The following is a 19,043-nucleotide window of genomic DNA, read 5'->3' as shown; positions in this document are numbered from 1 at the left end:
CAAAATCCGGCAACCCAGAAATCCCAAGGCCTTTGGGCCTTTCCTGCCGAGCCCAACCCAAAACCCATTTCAGTTTTTATTATTTCTTTTATTTATTGTTTTAATGTAAAAGGACCTTGGGCCATTTTAAATCAGGACCTTCAGCCCATCCTCCTTAAAACCCAAAAACCATTTACTTTAAGTTGTTTTTATTTTTATTTACTAAACTAAAGGCCTTTAGGGCCTTAGGCCCGTGCATCCTAAGCCAACCCTCAAAACCCTTAACCCGGAACCTCTCTTAGGCTAATTTTGACGTCCTGAATCCGTTTTTGACGTCTATTTTCCCAAATTCAATTGCTATTATATAGTTTTATTAATTTGACCCTTTATGTGCTTAAGGGCAATTATAGTGGCGTTTCTGTCTTTGCTAGTTGCGTGGCTTTTCGGCGGCCAAGTACAGTGAGTGGGCCCCTTCTAAAAATGCATGTTTTAATAGTAGAAATGCATACATGAAAGGCATGATTTAATGATTACGTTTTATGAAACGCTTTGAGATAACATGCTTACTGAGGCTAGTTTGAATTATTACTATTTTTCCTATAACCCATGTTCTTATATAATATCCGATGGATGACAATATGATATTTAGAGCATGTTTCGAACACCTCTTTATAGTATAGATGATGGATGACTTTATACTATGAAGTTGCTTTTCAATATATATATGTTCAATGGTTTTGTACTTACCTAGTGGTCATTTCTGCTACGAGACGTAGGGATGGATTCTGGTCCATCCCGAGCGACGGTTTGGTGTTGGCATAAGGCCTAGAGCGTGTTTCCTCTGGCTATTTAGCACAGGGACGGGGAGCTGGCATGGGGTCTCAAGTGTATTTTCCTCTGACTGTCTGCTCAGAGACGGGGAGCCGGCATGGGGCCTAGGGGTTATCGAACACTCACTAATATACAAGTTATGATTTGAGACATTGCACGGCATGTTAGGCTTCGGAAAACCTATGTTTATCATTATATATGTGTTTTCATAAAACCTGGGGGTTAGTACGTTGAAAACTGTTTTATTATATATATATATATATATATCAACTTGGTCCACTCATGTTTGTTTGCGCCCCTTTCAAGACTTAGAATCGAGGCATACAATCCCGACATCCAGACACTTCCGCATCGGCATCTTCGAGTCTTCTTGGTGTAGGACCCATTCTTTTATTCATTCAATTTTATATTATTTCTTTTAGTATTCTAGTTAGTTGTATGCTCTGAACACGTTCCTTAAATGCATATTCCTTATTCTTTTACAATTATAAGTTCTATCTATTCCTTGTTTTCAGCATTTGCACTCAATAAATGGCTTTCGTCACCCTTGGGTGTTGGCCAGCACGTGTCTATCCTGGTATTCGGGGAATATCGGGACCGGGGCGTGTCAAGTTTTCCACCAAATTTCAACTAAACTTTTCCTAATTTTGGGTGAAGAGAGTAGAGGAGAGGTTATGGAAGAGGTTGCAAATGATAAATGGTTATGTTTCGTTAGAAAAATGGTGGGAATTTGGCCGGAATTTCACCGGTTCGAAACTGGGTCCGGTGTGTGGTGCACGGGTCCAATTTGGGTGCTCCTTACCCCTCTCCTTTCTCTCCTTGTTCTTCCCTGTGATTGGCTGGACTCTCCTCCCTCTTCTCCTGGTTCGTTCCTCATCTCCTTCACATATTGGGCAGCCAATGCCCTTTTTTTTTCTTTCTTTTTCTTCCTTTCCGTCACCCCCACACCCCCCACACACACACACATGTCCTCTTAATTAATATACAATAATATAATATAATTAGAATAGTTATTTCTTCAAAATACTTTTGGTTCGTCACTCCAAATTCACTTCTGCTTGCGCATACTTGTTCGTATCGTCGAGTACTTCAAGAATACGCTAAAAGAATATCTAATACGTCTCACAACACGTTGGTCAATGAAAGTCAAAACCTTCACCTTTAGGGCATATTCGTAATTTTACATTTTAAAATTTATAAAATTTGGGACGGATTGTCACAGTTAGAATATAACTAACGACATAAGTATATTTTGTCAATTTTAATGACTACTAAAACTTAGTCAAACTCAAGTCCATAGCAAGGCGGCTTTGGCTGGTGCGTGCTACTTCAAACCAATTTTCAATCGTTTTAAATCTCGCTCTTGGGCAAACTAAGACGAAATTAGGCTTATTACTTTAATTATTATTAGTTTAATGAATATTGTAGTAATTTCTCATAAGAATATGTAAAGGAGTACCGCGTGCAAAATAAGTATGCAGTTACGTCTCGTGACATAACATTGAGTGGGTGTTTTTGCTTTACAAATGTTTTATATATTTATATGGTTTTCCTCAATAACTGTTTTTGCATATATAACTGTTGTGACATGCTATGTTTTGCATACAACTAAACTTTTCATACATTTTATGTTTATTATGTTCATTGTGAGCATAATCATGTGGCATGACATCTTTATATCATATCTACTGATTATGTATTGTGATTGCACCGGTGTCTATTACTGTAGTATCTGGGCACAGGACGAGCACAAGTATGGTTCACATTCGCTTTAGATCCAGAGGATGCATGTTTTTTTTTTTTTTCAAATAGCAGCACAAGGTCTTTTTATTTATAAAACAAAATTTTCTAATAGCAGCACAAGGTTTATTTATTTATTAAGATCTAGAAGCCCCTTAAAACAAAAACTTAAACATGATTTAGTAACATAATACTAAATCTTAAGAGAGGTAATCAAATTAGTGCAAAACCTAGTGATGCCTCTCATGAGTTTATGAAAACTCAAATCATCACTTGTATGTAACCTGTGCCCTAAATAATAGCAAAGTTGCCTTATTTACATATACTTGAGCAGGAAGGCGCGGAGTGAGAAGGACTTCAAGTTGGGAGGTTCTATGGTTGGTAAATTCCATTGACTCACGCATGTCAACTGGCTCACCCGTCGGAGTTGCGATTTCAAATCCATGAAGCAAAGAAGCGAGGATCAGTGGCATAATCCTGAGGGCAAGCACTATTCCGGCAAACGTTCTTCTTCCACTGCCAAATGGTATCAGTTCAAAATTCTGACCTTTAACATCAATGTCGCTGTATGTTGTGAAAAATCGTTCCGATCGAAACTCATTTGGATCGGGCCAGACCTTTGGGTGTCGATGAATCTTCCAAATGTTGACGAGGACGCGAGTCTTTTCTGGGATGTGGTAGCCGGCTGTGAAGCAATCTTCTGTCGATGCATGGGGCAGTAAGGTTGGTCCGGAAGAGTATAAACGGAGAGTTTCTTTGATAACGGCTTGGTGATAGACCAGGTTGTCGACGTCTAATTCTTTTACTGCCCTTTCTCTGCCAGTATTTTGGTCTATCTCTTCCTGGACTTTTTTTAGGCTTTTAGGGTTGTTGACGTCTAATTCTTTTACGTCCGATACCACAAAAGTCGCATTCATTCGAAGCCAATCTTTGAATACCTTTTCCACTCTTCTTGTTCTTCGTCCACCGGTCGTATATTTCTTTTATCGATGCACTCACTCCAGATTCTCTGAAGTGTTTGAGCATCTCGACGTGTGCGGTGGGGCTATAAGAGCTCAGCCATGACCATCTTTTGTACATGACTAAAGTAGTAGCCGTAAGAGCTGAAAGGAAAGTAGGCATAGTTATAGCCCAAAATTTCGGAGGCTAAAGAGCTAACTTGGCTAGCAAACACTTTTTTCTTTAAGCACTCTTTCGCCATATCTGAGCTGCTCAAAACTAGGGTTCTCTTCACTCCGAACATAAAATTAAGTGAAGATCGGTCCATACATGTCCGCCAATTGAGCTAACACCAAATGTAGTGGTTCAGATGAACGTAATAATAAGGGGACGTGACCGATTATCGGCCATGCATCTCCGGCTTGTGGTGGTAGTTTTCTGACTGCTATTCTTGACTGAAAATATATAGAGTAGAGGAACAATGAAAAGGCCAATGATGCTACCACAAAAGGAACAAGAGATGGTAGGTGGAAGTCCATAGCTATTTGTTTCATGGGGAGTCCTTAGCTAGCTTGTTTGTCTTGTCAGTGATATATGGATGGGGGTTTTGTTTTGTTTTATATAGTGAATTTAGAGAAGTTACAGACTTTCTAATTGTTCTGGTTCAGTGTATCCAGACAAATATGGTAAATGGAGGGTGTAAATTCCTTGTGCGGGTTTTGTTCCATATTAGTACAAACACATTAGGAAGAGATAGGGATGAAATGGCAAAAAAGGAATTATATTTGTTTATTTTTGCATTTACCATAATTGTCATTTTCTTGTAATTTGACTAGATATTCAGTATGAAATTCTTTTTAAAGAAAAAAAAATCTGATCTGGAAGAAACTTGTTAAAGAAATGAATGATAAGGAAATTCACAAAAAAATTTTAAAAAAAAATCTCCAACGCATTTACTATATTAAGGAAATTCACCAATTAAGGCAATGTAGCTTTGTTTTCGGTGTCACAACAAAAAAAAAAAAAGGAAAACAATAGGTGAGTTGTTTTTTCCTTTTGAAGTAGAGTGATAGTGTTAGTGGATTAGGTAGTTGTTATGATGGAGGGAAATCAGTGGGGTGAAGATGAACACACATCAAAATACAAAGATATGATTGATTTTCACTACTGCAATAAAACGTCACATGCAAAAAACAAAAAACTACAAATTACAGCAAAAACTACACTGCCATAATTGGTGAACGTGATATTTTCTAAATAAATATATTTTCAGCGGGGCCTAGGGTTTTTTTTTATTTATATATTTTGATTAATTTTTTTATAAAATAATTTATTGTGTAACATATAAATAAATGTCTATTTATATTTAAAAATAGTTATGTAATTGTATTATAAAACATAAGTTATAAAGTACTACAATATATTAAGGGCTCGTTTGGAGAAAAGGAGAGTTGCCTCTTTTTTTTCAATGTCAGCGATATTACTAATTTAATTTACACTAGGAAAAGGGGAGGGTTTGAATATAGAACATAGTGATCAAAGAAAAGATCTTAACCACCGAGGCAATTCACTAGTGGTGGTTGGAGTTCTACGTCTGAGTAATCTTTCCCACAAGAGCGTTATAATTGATTGGACTGTAGGCTTCTTGTTGGAAAATAAAAAGGAAAGTATTGTAGGATTTGATTTAATTAGTGAATTTATATGATTTAATTAGGGTTTTTATATGATTTGATTTGGTCTAGGTTTCCTTGTCTTGTAGACAAAGGATTGTTTTGATTTATTTCCTAGTTTGCTCCTTTGTAATCTTATAAATATCTCCTTACGGAAAAGAATTTGAATTAGCATTTTGAGAATTGTGAGATTGTAGAGATTCATATATTTGTCATAAACTCTTTATACTCTTATTGCCCAAAGTATTGCTTGGATGGTGATAAACGGCCTTACTTAAAACTCTTACTTTAGAACTTACCCTAATTGGAGAGACTATACAATAATGCTCCGATTCCCTACGGGTCTCCATTGGATATATTTTGAGGAAAGCTCCCACAAGCTAACCAGCCATGCCTTTTCTGATATAAATAGAGGGGGCATCCTGCAGGCACAGACGAAGAATTATAAATCCATCGGATAATTTCACTGATCAGACAAAGATTTCAGCACTTAGGCTGGAGATGAAGGACATTGAGACATCGGAGATGGGTTCGGGTATCGGAAGCTTGCTTGGTGTGCTTGTTAAGAACGTGTCTTGTTTCTTTCTCAACAACATCGTCAAAGAGAAGGGAAGGGTTAACAAAATAGAAACGCTCGAGAGAAGTAGTACATTGAAGAGAACGCATCGATATCACGACTTAACAGAATTGGAGAATGAAGTTATGATTCTCGGAGAATAATACGTCACAAGAACAACGGATGTCACTGATCGATCAGCCTTCGAGCTAGCAAGCTTAAACTTCCATTTTTTTTTTTTTTTTTTTTTTTTTTTTTTGCATTAGATTTACAGCCTCTTTTTAATTAGTTGTCTGTTTTCGTATCAAAATCAAAAGTTGCATTGAACTTGGATTTCAATCAAAATTATTTTTGTTGCTAGTTTTATTTTAAATTTATTTTGTTTTTTTATCAAAATTAGCATCATAGAATCTGTGGGCTGATACGTTGCATGAACCAGAATTAAGGATAATCTGATCATCTCTAATGGAGTAAGCAAATGAGTAGCTAAATTCTTTTTGATGAGCCATGTCGGCTGCAATGGAGTAGTCAATTGAATAGGTAAACGTTTCCTACTCCCCCAAAATAGGCAACATCGCCTATTTCTACATGTGTAGGCAAAATTAGACCCCTATATCTAAAGCATTTGATGTCAGGAGAAGAAGACAAAAATAAAAGATAAAAATAAATATCAACAGTGAAAGACAGTAGTAAATTACAATTTTACCTCCTTGATTTGCATGTTTCATTAGATTAGAGTGACACATTTTTTTTCATAAGCCAATTGATTATGCAACTTGTCACGTCAACTTTTATACTACAACTTTGCCTATTATGTTTGCCTACACAACTGGAGATACTCCCAATTCAGTTGGAACAAAAGTCTAGGGAAAGTCACATTTTGCAAAGGAGGACATGAACAGAAGGAGGACTAATAAGAGGGTGATAAGTGATGAGGAAAAATAGGTAAAAACGCATAATTGGAATAGACTACTAAACCAAACGTTTTTTTATTTTTATTACAAGCGATATCACTAGTCTATTCCACGCTAATAGTAAAGGAAAGTCTAAACTTAAAACAGAGTAAGTTCAAGAGGATGTAGCACTCTGGACACCAAAGCACTCTTACCTACTGTAAATCAGGGGCTTTTGCATATAGATCGCGAAACGTACGGTTCATGTCTTGGATAAAGGATTTTGTTTCTTTTAGGCATTGTGGTTACAAATTTGTTAATTTTGATCTTCTTGTTTACTTCAATTATCAATTTTGGTCAATTGTTCGTTAATTCATCGAACTTTTAATCTCATTTAAAGGAAAATATTCAGTGAAAAGAAAATTATAAGAAAATGATAACATAATACTGAATTGTAAAACTTACACTCTTGTCTTTGCAACAAAGCAACAAACCCTTATCCCACTAAATGGGATCGGCTGTATGAATTCTAGAACGCCTGCGCTCAGTTTTGCAACAAACAGTTATTATCAAATTACCAACAGATAATATGGAGAGTCAAATAAAAAGGGAGATCACAGCACCCAATTGATCCTTATTGACAATAATAATATGGAGGAAGTCAATGAACCACTTCACTCACAAATATGCGATCTGGAGCCTCTGCCTCTTCACTGATAAATTCAAACCCATAGATCCCTTCCACTAGAGGAAATTACACAGAATTATCGCCATTCATTGGTTGGTCAAGGTCACCTAGCTCCAAAAAATGATTCGCAGAATCATCATGCACGCCAGAGAAATTGTATCCGTCTAGGTTGTTGCCCAAGTCTTCTAAATTTTCATACATATTGCTTGTATTCAGATGAGGTATAGCTTGAGCGTTGTTGCCAAAATCAATGAAATTATCCAGTTCCTTCAAGCAAGAAGCAAACCCATGAAAAAAAGTAAGACAACACTAGCAAGATAATGTGCACGTATAAATCTACTTGTACAAATCTTATGCTTGTAGAAACAGATATCCACACATGTATGCAAGAAAATTTAAAGGCTAAAAGTAACAGTATGCCATCGAGTTTGAAACTCATGCTTCAAAAGACATTTGTACATTGAAACTGCCAATAAATACCATTGTTGGCTAATGTAAGCAGTAGCATACCATTACTCGTTGGAAAGCAAAGAGAGAAGGATCCAGAAAACATGACAAGAAAGAATCTCCTAATCAGTCAGCAGAGGATAACAAAGAAGGAAAAACAGTAGCAAAAAGAGGATCACCAAACATATATATAAAATAAGCATCAGATAAAAAAAGGAAACAAATTATTTGACTGCATTTGCAAATATGTATTGGTAATGAGTCCACAATTTAAACAAAAAATGACAGGAAAAAAAAAGGCTTCCAAGTCTAACAACACTTCATAAGATTACCATAAGAACACTGAACATTTCTCACAGATAAACAAGAAACAAATAGTTGCAAGATTCACAGAACCAAATAAAAAGCTAACATATGCCCAGAGACAACAATGAAAATGGCAAACACATCTAAAGAAGTGATAACAGACTACGGTACTGGGATAAAACAAAACAGATAACAGAAGAACCAAACACCTAGCCACTAAATAAGGAATGATATTTGCATTGACTACATGTGGAAAAAAGAGAAGGGCGCATACACACCTCATTATTGTGATTCTCATTCATAAGAAAAGTGCTTTCTTCTGCAAAGCAATCCAACATTGGCAGGATGTCATCACCATTAGAAGCAGGAGTCTTCTCCATTGCAACATAATTACAGGAGACCGGTTGGAGAACCTCCCAAGAAGGTGGTAAAACATCAATTCCGCATGATTGAAATGAAGGACCAATGCCTATAACCTCAGAAGACTGGGTATTAGTAGAGATGAAAGTATTATAGTTGCTCGCAAGCACTTGGCCTGGCTCAGGAATGTTTGCATTCAGGACTGTTTCTAAACAACCTCCAGTCTCAATTTTATCATTTCCATACATGTAAAGAGTGCTTTCTTCAGGAAAGTAATCAAACATTGAAAGGATATCACCATCAGACATATGAGCCTTCTCTGTTGTAACATAATTACCAGTTTCCGGTTGAAGAGCATTGGAATGTGGTGGCGCAATATCAGACATGAATGATTCAGATGGACCAATGCCTATTCTCTCAGAAAAGAATGCACTAGTAGAAGCAAAACCATTATGGTTGCTTGGCAGCACATGATTTAGCTTGGGCATGCTTGCATTAGGAACTGCTTCTGAATGGATTTGAGCCATACTTTTCCCATTCTCACTCATAAAGAAAGTGTTTTCTTCTCTGGAGTAATCAAAAGTTGGCAGGATGTCATCACCATGGGAAGCATGAGACTTCTCCATCGTAACATAGTTACTGGAAACTGGTTGAAGAACTTTGCAAGACTGCGGTAAAATATCAGATATGCATGATCCAGATGGAGGACCTATGCCAATATCCTCAAGAGAATGCGTATTATTAGCAATTGGACTATTTTCGTTGCACAGCAGCCCCAGATATGGGCCAGGTGTGTTTGCATCTTCAAATCCTTCAGCAACCTCGTCATCACTCCAGTCTTCCTCATTAAAAGGTTTACCATATTGCGCACCATTTCTTGGCCCTAGCCCTTCTTTTTGAAAAATCATACAGAGAACGTATGAGTCCTGCAACATCAAAAGAACCAAAAAAGTCAATCGATATAACCTGCCAGTATAACAAAGAATGGAGGAATCCAAATACCAACATGATCAATCCAATTTTCGATACATGAAATAGATTCCACTTGGTTGCTACAATAACAGAACACAGACAAATAATCTTTAGTTCCATTTTACATGGAACATCAATTCCGTTGTAAAGAAAAAGAGAGGAGGAAGTAAAACTAAAAATAATGGAAATAGAATCCACATGGTTGCTACAATAACAGAACACAGACAAATAATCTTTAGTTCCATTTTACATGGAACATCAATTCCATTGTAAAGAAAAAGAGAGGAGGAAGTAAAACTAAAAATAATGGAAAGAGGAAGGGAATGACTTACCAGAGGTACACCCCTATCAACCAGGCCCTGATCTTCAAGCCTATACTCGTGCATAACCCAATCCGTTCGATCTCCATGTGGGGCTCGACCGGTATGAAAAATTAAAGTTTTTATCCACCCGACAACTGCACCACTGCAAAGAACAGACCTATCCTTTCCAGTGGTCTTCCAGTAACCACCTACAGTAGCACGTTGAATTCTATTCCCACGTGCATATTTCTTTTCTCTCGGACAAAAGAAATACCACTTCAGATCTCCACTGTCCCAGCCAGATTTGTCTGAAGTGTAAAAGCAAAACATAGTAAGAAACCACATGATTCAAAGAATGAAAGACTATGGAGATCCTTACAAGCAAAACAACTTCAACAACAACATAGATGATAGGTAAATAATTCAAAGAAGAGAAAGCAACGTGAACCATACCTGGAAGATCCCAAGGATCATACTTGTAAACGTCAACCTCTGAGATGACTTTAACATGGAGCCTTTTCCCTATTAACTTCCGCTTCAAAAAGTATTTTAGAAGCTCAACATCGGTTGGTTGAAACCGAAACCCAGGAGCCTTAAACATTTTCCCCATCACAAAATTAAAAATTAGAGTTCAACTACCTGATTACAACCCCTCTTCCTACCAATATTCCCTGACAGAAAGAACCAAGTAGCTGAACTCTTGATTACAGAACAAAGACTATTATCAAACAACACTCCCCCCTGTCCCCCCGGGAAAAGGAGGGCTAGGTACAGTCTCGGAACAATATCCTTCGCGACCTCCACAGCCGGCCTCGGCTCATAAAACAAAATGCTCTAATAACTGATGAAAGTTTCAGGTTGAGATCAAAAGACATCAGGTGCAAAAAGAAGACCTGTTTCCAACATATTAGAACACAAACTCCAATCAATACATGAAAACCAAAGAAAAAATAACTGCAAACTAAGCAACAAACACAGGAAGCATCAAAACAAAGTAAATTCTTATTCTTTCATTAAAAAAAAAACAAAACTCTTGACAAATCAAACCCACAAAGAATTGATATTTGGATCCTCAAAACCCTAATTGATAATCAACAATTAGATATCTAACTGAACAAAGCTGCTACACACATAGCAATTAAAAGAAGAACCTCTACACACGTATTATACTTGATCCCCATCTAAAACCATTAAACCCAGATCGTAAAACAATCAGAATTCGCTAGAAAAACCATAACCATAATCATATATGCGAAAAAGCAATAAAATTGAAATCCCAAATTAAAAAATCGAAAAACCCTAGCTCGCAAAACCAAAGAAAGACAAAAACAGAATCAACTTATGATAATAATCCCAATAAACAATCATCGATGCTCAAATCCGTTACCTACCCAGTACCGTGGGTAAAAGAGAAGGAAATCTGAATTGAGAGAACAAAATATAAAACCACTCTGAAGAAAAAAACTAGGGCACGAAGAGCAAAACAGACAAAAGAGAGATCTATCGATAGAGAAGGCGAAACGAATCAAACCCTAATAACACAAGAGAGAGAGAGAGAGAGAGAGAGAGAGAGAGAGGGAGAGAGATACCGGAAGGAGGAGAGAGAGGGGGATCGAGAGGCAGGAACGAAGACGAAAGCGCAAACGGAGAGAACAACACTGCTGCAGACTGAATGCCGGGAGTCAGTGCATACTTTTCCTTCTGCCCTTTAGGTCTATCTTATAACGCGCCTAAAGTTTTGTTATTAGATCTTGCCAAAATCTTTATATTATTTATGTTTTCGACCCCATAACAGTTTGTTTATATATGTCGACCCAAACATTTGTTTATTTAGATTTACATTTATATGGGCCTACTTTAATGCAGGCCGGGCGCATATGAGCCTGCTTAGGTCTATATAGTGAATAGTTAAACATAACATAGTCCACTCTGTCAAAATATCTGTTTTTCTAACTGTTAAATGATGAGGTGGCAAACGTAGATCTTATATTTGTGATGAAGTCGTGGTCAAATTTGGACCACGTGGACAAGAAACTAATATAAAAGTTTATTTTTAATATTTACAACAAATTATAAATTCCTAGGCATAAAAGAAAAATTATAAATTCGTTAAAGAATTAAAAACATAATTAAATAGAGGTAATTTGGCCAAGAGTCAATAAATGTTTTACTATTAAGTCATATATCAATGACATATTTTTGTTTTGGACTTAATCAATGATATGTTTTTATTGATTATATATAGGTCAATAATAAATGCCACATAAGATTTAAGTCATTATAAAGAGTTAGAAATTGATTTTTCTATCATTCTCCCTCTTTCTTTCTCTATGAATGTCATATGGGCTTTAAGCTATTACAAATAGGGATTTAAACCCTCTCTAGATCAATTTTGTGAGGATCATCCAGACCGATGGATCTCATCCATTGATACAAATCCAATGGCCAAAATCTCTGATCTTCTCTTTCTTCCTTTCAACTCTCCTCTTTCTCCCTCATTCGAAGCTCTCAACCTTAAACTAACCGCCCCCTAAATTCCAGATCAAATTCAACCCCACTTCAAAATCAATCCCAACACCACCGCAACCCATAATCACCATGCAAGTCCTTCACTTTACCCTCATGAAAAACAGTCTTAGTATCGCCGCATCCCTCAATTGCAGGTCCCTCGATCCTAAAATCTCAACCAATATTAACAAAACATCAAATAGAGAGGTCCTGCAAACCAATGTCTTTTGGTTGCAGAGATATTTTCATAACTATGGAAGAACTATATAGAGAAAACCAAAGTTATAGTTGAGATAGAAATCTCAAAGATGAAAAAGAAGAAAAAGGGGACAAATAAAAAAGCTAAAACAGTAGGAGAGAGTAAAAAAAAATCAGACTTAGAGCACATATGACCTGCAATTGAATTTTGGGTTTGTTAACAGAGGTGGGGTGTGGCAGTGCAAGGGAGAAAGAGGAGTTGAGAGGGAAAAGAGGAAGGGGAAGAGGTTTGTTGGATCCCCAAGGAATTGATTTTGAGATATGAATCCTATAAATAGTTAGGACATATATTTTATCACTCTCCTTCACCTTCTGTAACTCTGTTACATGGAGGAGTCTGCTTAATTAAAAAAAAAAAAGGAACCAGGAAATGGACACTACATTGCAATATTTGAATCCAAATGTAAAAAATGAACATGTAAGAGGCGTGTGAGTGATGAAAAAAAAAAAACAAAACCAATAAATGGACAATGCAGTGCGACATTTGAATCCAAATGTAAAAAACGAAATAAGGAAACAGACACTGCATTGATTTGTATTACCTTATTCCAAAATATAAAAACAATGAGAAACAGAGTATCAGTTGAAGTGTGTGTCAGATGCAGTGACAGATTTTGTAATTTTTGTTTATATAAATGCATTTAAGTATCACAATACACGATTAACCTTTTTATATACTGCCAATCAAGTACGCCTAAAATAAAAGTTATATTTGAAATATCCACGAAGCATAAAAACATTCCCCATGATGCATGAACCCCTCTATGTTTATCTTTTCCTTTCGATATATATATATATATATATATTTGTTTCATGCATCGCACAATTAAATTGTTATGTGGAATTTGTGAGTCAAATTATACAAAATAAATTAGAAGCATATTTAGGGTTTTTCCTAAACCCTAAGGGATTTGGAAAAAAAAAAAAGGGAACTAGGGCATGGTGCGGCACAACACTGCACCTTCTATGTGCAAACTTATATCAGGTTTCGGCCTGGGATCCAAATGGATGGGCCTGTAGCCCCTCACCCTTGCACCAAGGCCCGCAACCTTCACATAACCCAGCTCGGATTTGATGGGGTCCTATTCCCTGCACGCTGCAACCTTTAAAGTTGCTGGGCTGTCAGGCCCACAGCCTGCACCCTAGCCCCCGTCCCCGCCTGCATCACCTGTAGCCAGCCCATGCGTTGGCCTTCGTTTTTCCCACGCAAACCCACAGTCCAGCGCAACTGGACCTGTCCGTGCACTCCCTTGCAGCCCAAAACACAACCCAACTGCGGCTGGGGCTTCTGATGTCCATCCCGTGGCCTGCAGCCACCATCCAAGGATATTTGGGCCTTGCCTTATGCTTAAGGCACCCAAACTCTTGACCTATAACCCACGGCACCAAGCCCAAAATTATTTTAGGGCTATATTTTTTATTCAATAATATTATTTTAATATTATTTAGCTTCTACAATCGACCCCGTATGGCTCGATTTATTGAATTAATTAAATGTGACCTGCAGTCCATTAATCTGATAATGAATCCAAAATTATTGACCTGAAGATCACTTTTGGACATTAATGATTCAATAATTTATTTTTATACTTTGAACCGTCACATACTTTCGTAGTCACGAAGCTCTCACACTTAAGTTCCCGAAGAACCTCAAATCCACTACACTTAGTTAGTATATTGCATTCTGTGTTTCTTGTAGGAACCTCTCATTATGAACTAATTATTCATAAAACTAAATTAAACATGTATTTTCAAATTTAGTACCTTTGAAACCCGAAGTTTTCATTCAAAACATACCACATGAAACTCGTAGTTTTCATGCATAAATTAAACATCTACATGTCTATAGAACCTGTATGTTCTACGATATATGTCTATGGCTTACCATATGACTAATCACATTTTCTCCCTCCGTTTTAGGGATCTGTCGAACTTGAACAAGCTCAATTTCTCTGCTCTAGAAGTCTCTGGAAGAAACTATCTGAAGTGGGTTCAAGACGTGAAGCTCAATCTCACTGCAAAAGGTATTAAAGCCACCATCGAGGCACTTATCGCCGACAAACCTGTTAACGAAGCTCAGAAAGCTACTGCAATTATCTTCATCTGAAGACACATTCATGATGCACTGCAGACTGAGTATCTCATTGAGGAAGACCCACGCACCATCTGACTTGCTCTGGCCTACCATTTCGATCACCAAAAAGACATATATTTGCCTGAAGCAAGACACGACTGGTAGCATCTTCGCTTCCAGGACTTTAGTCTGTAAATGAATACAACTCTGAAGTTTGTAGAATCTGTTCTCTGTTGAAATTCTGCAAAGTGAAACTAACCGAATCAGATCTCCTAGAGAAGACCTATTCGACCTTTCATGCCACCAATACTGTCATGCAGCAACAATATAGGGCACATAAATTCACCAAGTTTTCGAATTTGATCTCTGTTTTACTTCTCACTAAAAAACAGAACCAACTTTTGATGAAGAATTATCAAGCTCGACCCACTAAATCGAACGCCGCGCCTGAAGCGTATGCGACCTATTCTAGCAGCCATAAACGATGAAAGAACCGTTGTGGCCGTGGCAATGGGTGGCAAGCCCAACCACGGGCCCAAGTTCAACAGAGTGCAGCACCTAAGGGAATAAATGTGACCCAGCAGCATCCATCACTCGCCTCTAAGGTCCCAAACTTCAAGAACAATGGCAAAGCTCATGTTCAGGCTGCTTCTACTGAATTGGACATGTGATATCGTTATGGATCAATGGATCATTGGTCACGCGTATGCCAAGCTTCCCGTCATGAGTCTAACTTTGCACATGTGGATCATCTGGAAGATGCAACCTACATCAATGGAGATATCAGATTTCCAAGAGGCGTCATCGCATATGGATGAATAAAATAGACATGTATTTAGGGTGTTTACCCCTAGTCACCGAACCCACTAGGAGTGGCCAGCCCTACCCCCTATTTTGCTAGGTTTATGGTTTAATTTTGAACAATTTTTCTAAGTATTTGAAATAATTTGTTTGGTTTTAGTTTGTTTTGAATTATGGATTGTTATTTGAATGGATATTATTTTCTCGAATTACTTAATTGAATGAATTGACTTATATTTATACATGTGACCAATTCAATCAATTTATTTCTAGGTATGTCTAGTAGAGAAGTTAGCTGTCTGGCAGATTGTGTAACCACGCACACCATCTTGCGTGAACGATACTATTTTACTAATTTTATACCCAAGAAAGCTCATTTAACAACTCTCTCAGGCTCATCCAACCTGATTGAAGGATACGGAAAGGCACGTATCATGTTGTCTAATGGTGCAATTCTGACCATTAAGGAGGCATTCTATTCTCCACGTTCCGGAAGAACGTTGCTGAGTTTGAAAGACATTCGAGATAATCAATATCATCTTAAAACCACTGAAGATCATGGTTCTGAATTTCTTTGTATCACTTCGTATGAATATGCCCAGAAGCATATTCACGAGAAGTTGGAACGCTTGTCGAGTGGGTTGTACATCACAACCATTCACGGCATAGAAGCCCACAGTGTGGCCGGCCCTATGCCTGAGTTCCCGAACACTTTATTGCTTTGGCATGATTGTTTGGGACATCTTGGACGTGACATGATGCGTCGAATACTCAAATCTTCACACGGGCATAGGTTACATCCCTATGTTGGACTCTCACCATGCAAATCGTGTTCTTTAGGGAAGTTGAATACTCAACCCTTATATACAAAGATTATTCACAACCCCCCTAAATTTCTTCAGAGGATTTAAGGGGACATTTGTGGACCTATCCAACCAACCTGCGGACCATTCATATACTTTATGGTGTTGGTTGTTGCATCAACACGATGGTCACATGTTTGCTTATTGTCCACACACAACACCGCATTTTCTAAACTCCTAGCTCAAATCATTAAGCTAAGGGCTCACTATCTTGATTATCCGATCAAGTCGATTCGACTAGATAGCGCTGGAGAGTTTACGTCACAGACTTTTGACGACTATTGCATGTCATTAGGAATAAATGTAGAACATCATGTACCCTATGTTCACACCCAAAATGGCTTGGCAGAAGTTTTCATAAAGCGCCTTCAATTGATAGCTCGAACTTTGGTTATGAGAACCAAATTGCCGGTATTTGCCTAGGGCTATGCAATATTGCACGTAGCTATGTTGGTCCGCCTGAGGCCCACCGCTACCTAACCACATTCACCGTTACAGTTGGTCACAGGATACGAGCCTGACGTCTTGCATTTACTGGTGTTTAAGTACGCCATTTATGTGCCAATAGCGCCGCTGCTACGTACCAAAATGGGTCATCAGAGAAAAATGGGAATCTATATCGGTTATGATTCACCATCAATTGTTCGCTACTTAGGACCCTTGACAAGAGATCTCTTTACCGCACGTTTTGTGGATTGTCACTTTGATGAGACAGTCTTTCCGTCATTAAGGGGAGATAAACATGCTAACGTTCTCGTAAAACGCTGCGAATTGTCGTGGTATGCTCCCACTATGTCTCATTTAGATATCTACACTGCCTAGTTTGAAACTGAGGTGCGTCGAATTATAGATCTTCAAAGTATTTCTCAAAACATGTCGAATGCTTTTAATGATCTAGCAAAGGTGACAAGATCACACATACCCGCTGCAAACACACCTGCAAGGATAGATGTACCCCGTGTACGTCAACAACCCACCTAAGAAGACTGGATTGTCCCCGAATATGGGGAGGCCACACACTTCACGCGGCAAGGTACATTGGCAGCTAGCCAATCATCTGCTCCGACCCTGAAGCGTGGCAGACCCCTTGGTTCAAAGGATTTACAACCCCGGAAGAGGAAAATGACACCAACTAGTGACCCTAGTTTGAATCCGACCATCGCTCACTCATCTGTTCCAACGCATGAGGTTATTCTAGATTATGGTGATGCTTCAAATGAAACATGTCGGCCTTCCGAGAATCGTGATATTTCGATCCACTACACAGTATTGGATGAGGTTTGGAATGGAAATGAGATGATCGTCGACGATGTATTCTCGTACTCAGTAGCTACTGACATCATGCTTAGCGATGACATTGAACCACGTTCCGTCAATGAATGCCGACGTAGAACCGATTGGTCAAACTGGAAACAAGCAATCCAGGTCAAACTCGATTCGTTCGCGAAACGTAAGGTATTTGGACCTATCGTTCCTACACCACCACTGTGAATCCCGTTGACTACAAGTGGGTTTTCCTGAAGAAACGTAATTAAAAGAATGAAATAGTGCGATACAAAGCACGCCTCGTAGCGTAATGCTTCTCTCAGCACCCATGGATTGATTACGAGGATGTATTCCCCCGTAATGAACGTTATAACGTTCCGCTACCTAATCAGTTTGTTAGTTTTTGAAAAACTGAATATGCAGCTTATGGACGTGGTAACCGAGTATCTCTATGGGGATCTAGATACGGAAATTTATATGAATGTTCCAGAAGGACTTCCATTGACTGGCTCAAATAGTTCTAGATCACGGAACACTTTCTCAATTAGGTTAAGGAGGTCATTCTACGAATTGAAACAATCCGAGCGGATATGGTATAACTGTTTGAGTGAATATTTGACAAGTCAAGGTTATGTGAACAACGAACTATGCCCATGCGTGTTCATAAAGAAGTCACATTCCAGATTTGCAATCGTTGCAGTTTATGTCGATGACATGAACCTCATTGGGACTCCCGCAGAGCTTGAGGAAATTGCTACATACTTGAAATCAGAATTTGAGATGAAGGATCTTAGGAAAACTCAATACTGTCTCGGCCTAGAGATCGAGCATTGTTCGGATGGAATTCTAGTACATCAATCGAACTACACCCAAAAGGTGTTGTGAAGTTTTAATGAGGATAAATCGAAGCCTTCGAGTACACCCATGGTCGTTCAGACTATAGATGCTAAACGAGATCCCTTCCGTCCAAATGAGGATGAGGAAGAAATTTTGGAACCCGAAGTTCCTTACCTAAGTGCAATTGGGGCTTTATTATACTTGGTTCAGTGCACTAGACCCGACATCTCATTCGTTGTGAATCTATTGGCTAGATATAACAATGCACCCACACAAAGCACTGGAATGATGTTAAAGACATTTTCCGCTACCTCAAAGGTATTACATATTTGGATTTGTTCTATACCCGCAAATCTCCACGTGTTGCCGCCCTATATGGCCATCATATTAATTCTCGCCTTGTTGGTTATGCAGATGTTGGATATCTGTATGACCCACATAGAGCACATTTTCAAACGGGTTATGTCTTTACCTTTGGAGACACCGCTATATCTTAGAGGTCTACCAAGCAAACGCTAGTTGCGACTTTGTCTAACCATGCTGAGATTTTCACCCCACATGAAGCATCGCGTGAGTGCTTTTGGCTGAGAGAAGTTATGGAACATATTCGAAGCACTAGTGGTCTTACATCAGTCGTTGACATTCCTACGACGATCTTTGAAAACAATGCAGTATGTATCGAGCAGCTAAAGAAGGGATACATCAAGAGAGACAACACCAAGCACATAGCGCCGAAGTTCTTTTACTCACACC

General features: G+C 38.2%; 2 protein-coding genes across 2 annotated transcripts; both read right to left on the bottom strand.

Annotated features, from left to right (window-relative positions):
* Nucleotides 1-2,819: 2,819 nt before the first annotated feature.
* On the bottom strand, nt 2,820-3,467 carry LOC103400536 (cytochrome P450 82A3-like). The gene has a single exon (XM_008339189.3). It carries the CDS (start codon nt 3,465-3,467, stop codon nt 2,820-2,822), a length of 648 nt encoding a protein of 215 aa, XP_008337411.1.
* Nucleotides 3,468-7,210: 3,743 nt separating this feature from the next.
* On the bottom strand, nt 7,211-11,352 carry NAC15 (uncharacterized LOC103400464). The gene is given in 5 exon segments (NM_001293842.1): nt 7,211-7,563; nt 8,328-9,335; nt 9,714-9,991; nt 10,137-10,576; nt 11,273-11,352. Coding segments are annotated over 4 exon segments (1,644 nt in total). The 5' UTR covers nt 10,294-10,576; nt 11,273-11,352; the 3' UTR covers nt 7,211-7,362.
* Between the last annotated feature and the right edge of the window lie 7,691 nt (nt 11,353-19,043).

The sequence above is a fragment of the Malus domestica genome, chromosome 04 (assembly GCF_042453785.1).
Source record: "Malus domestica chromosome 04, GDT2T_hap1".
Taxonomy (NCBI): Eukaryota; Viridiplantae; Streptophyta; class Magnoliopsida; order Rosales; family Rosaceae; genus Malus; species Malus domestica.
The sequence above is the reverse complement of the archived record's forward strand: the minus strand, read 5'-3'. Positions and strand labels throughout refer to the sequence as shown.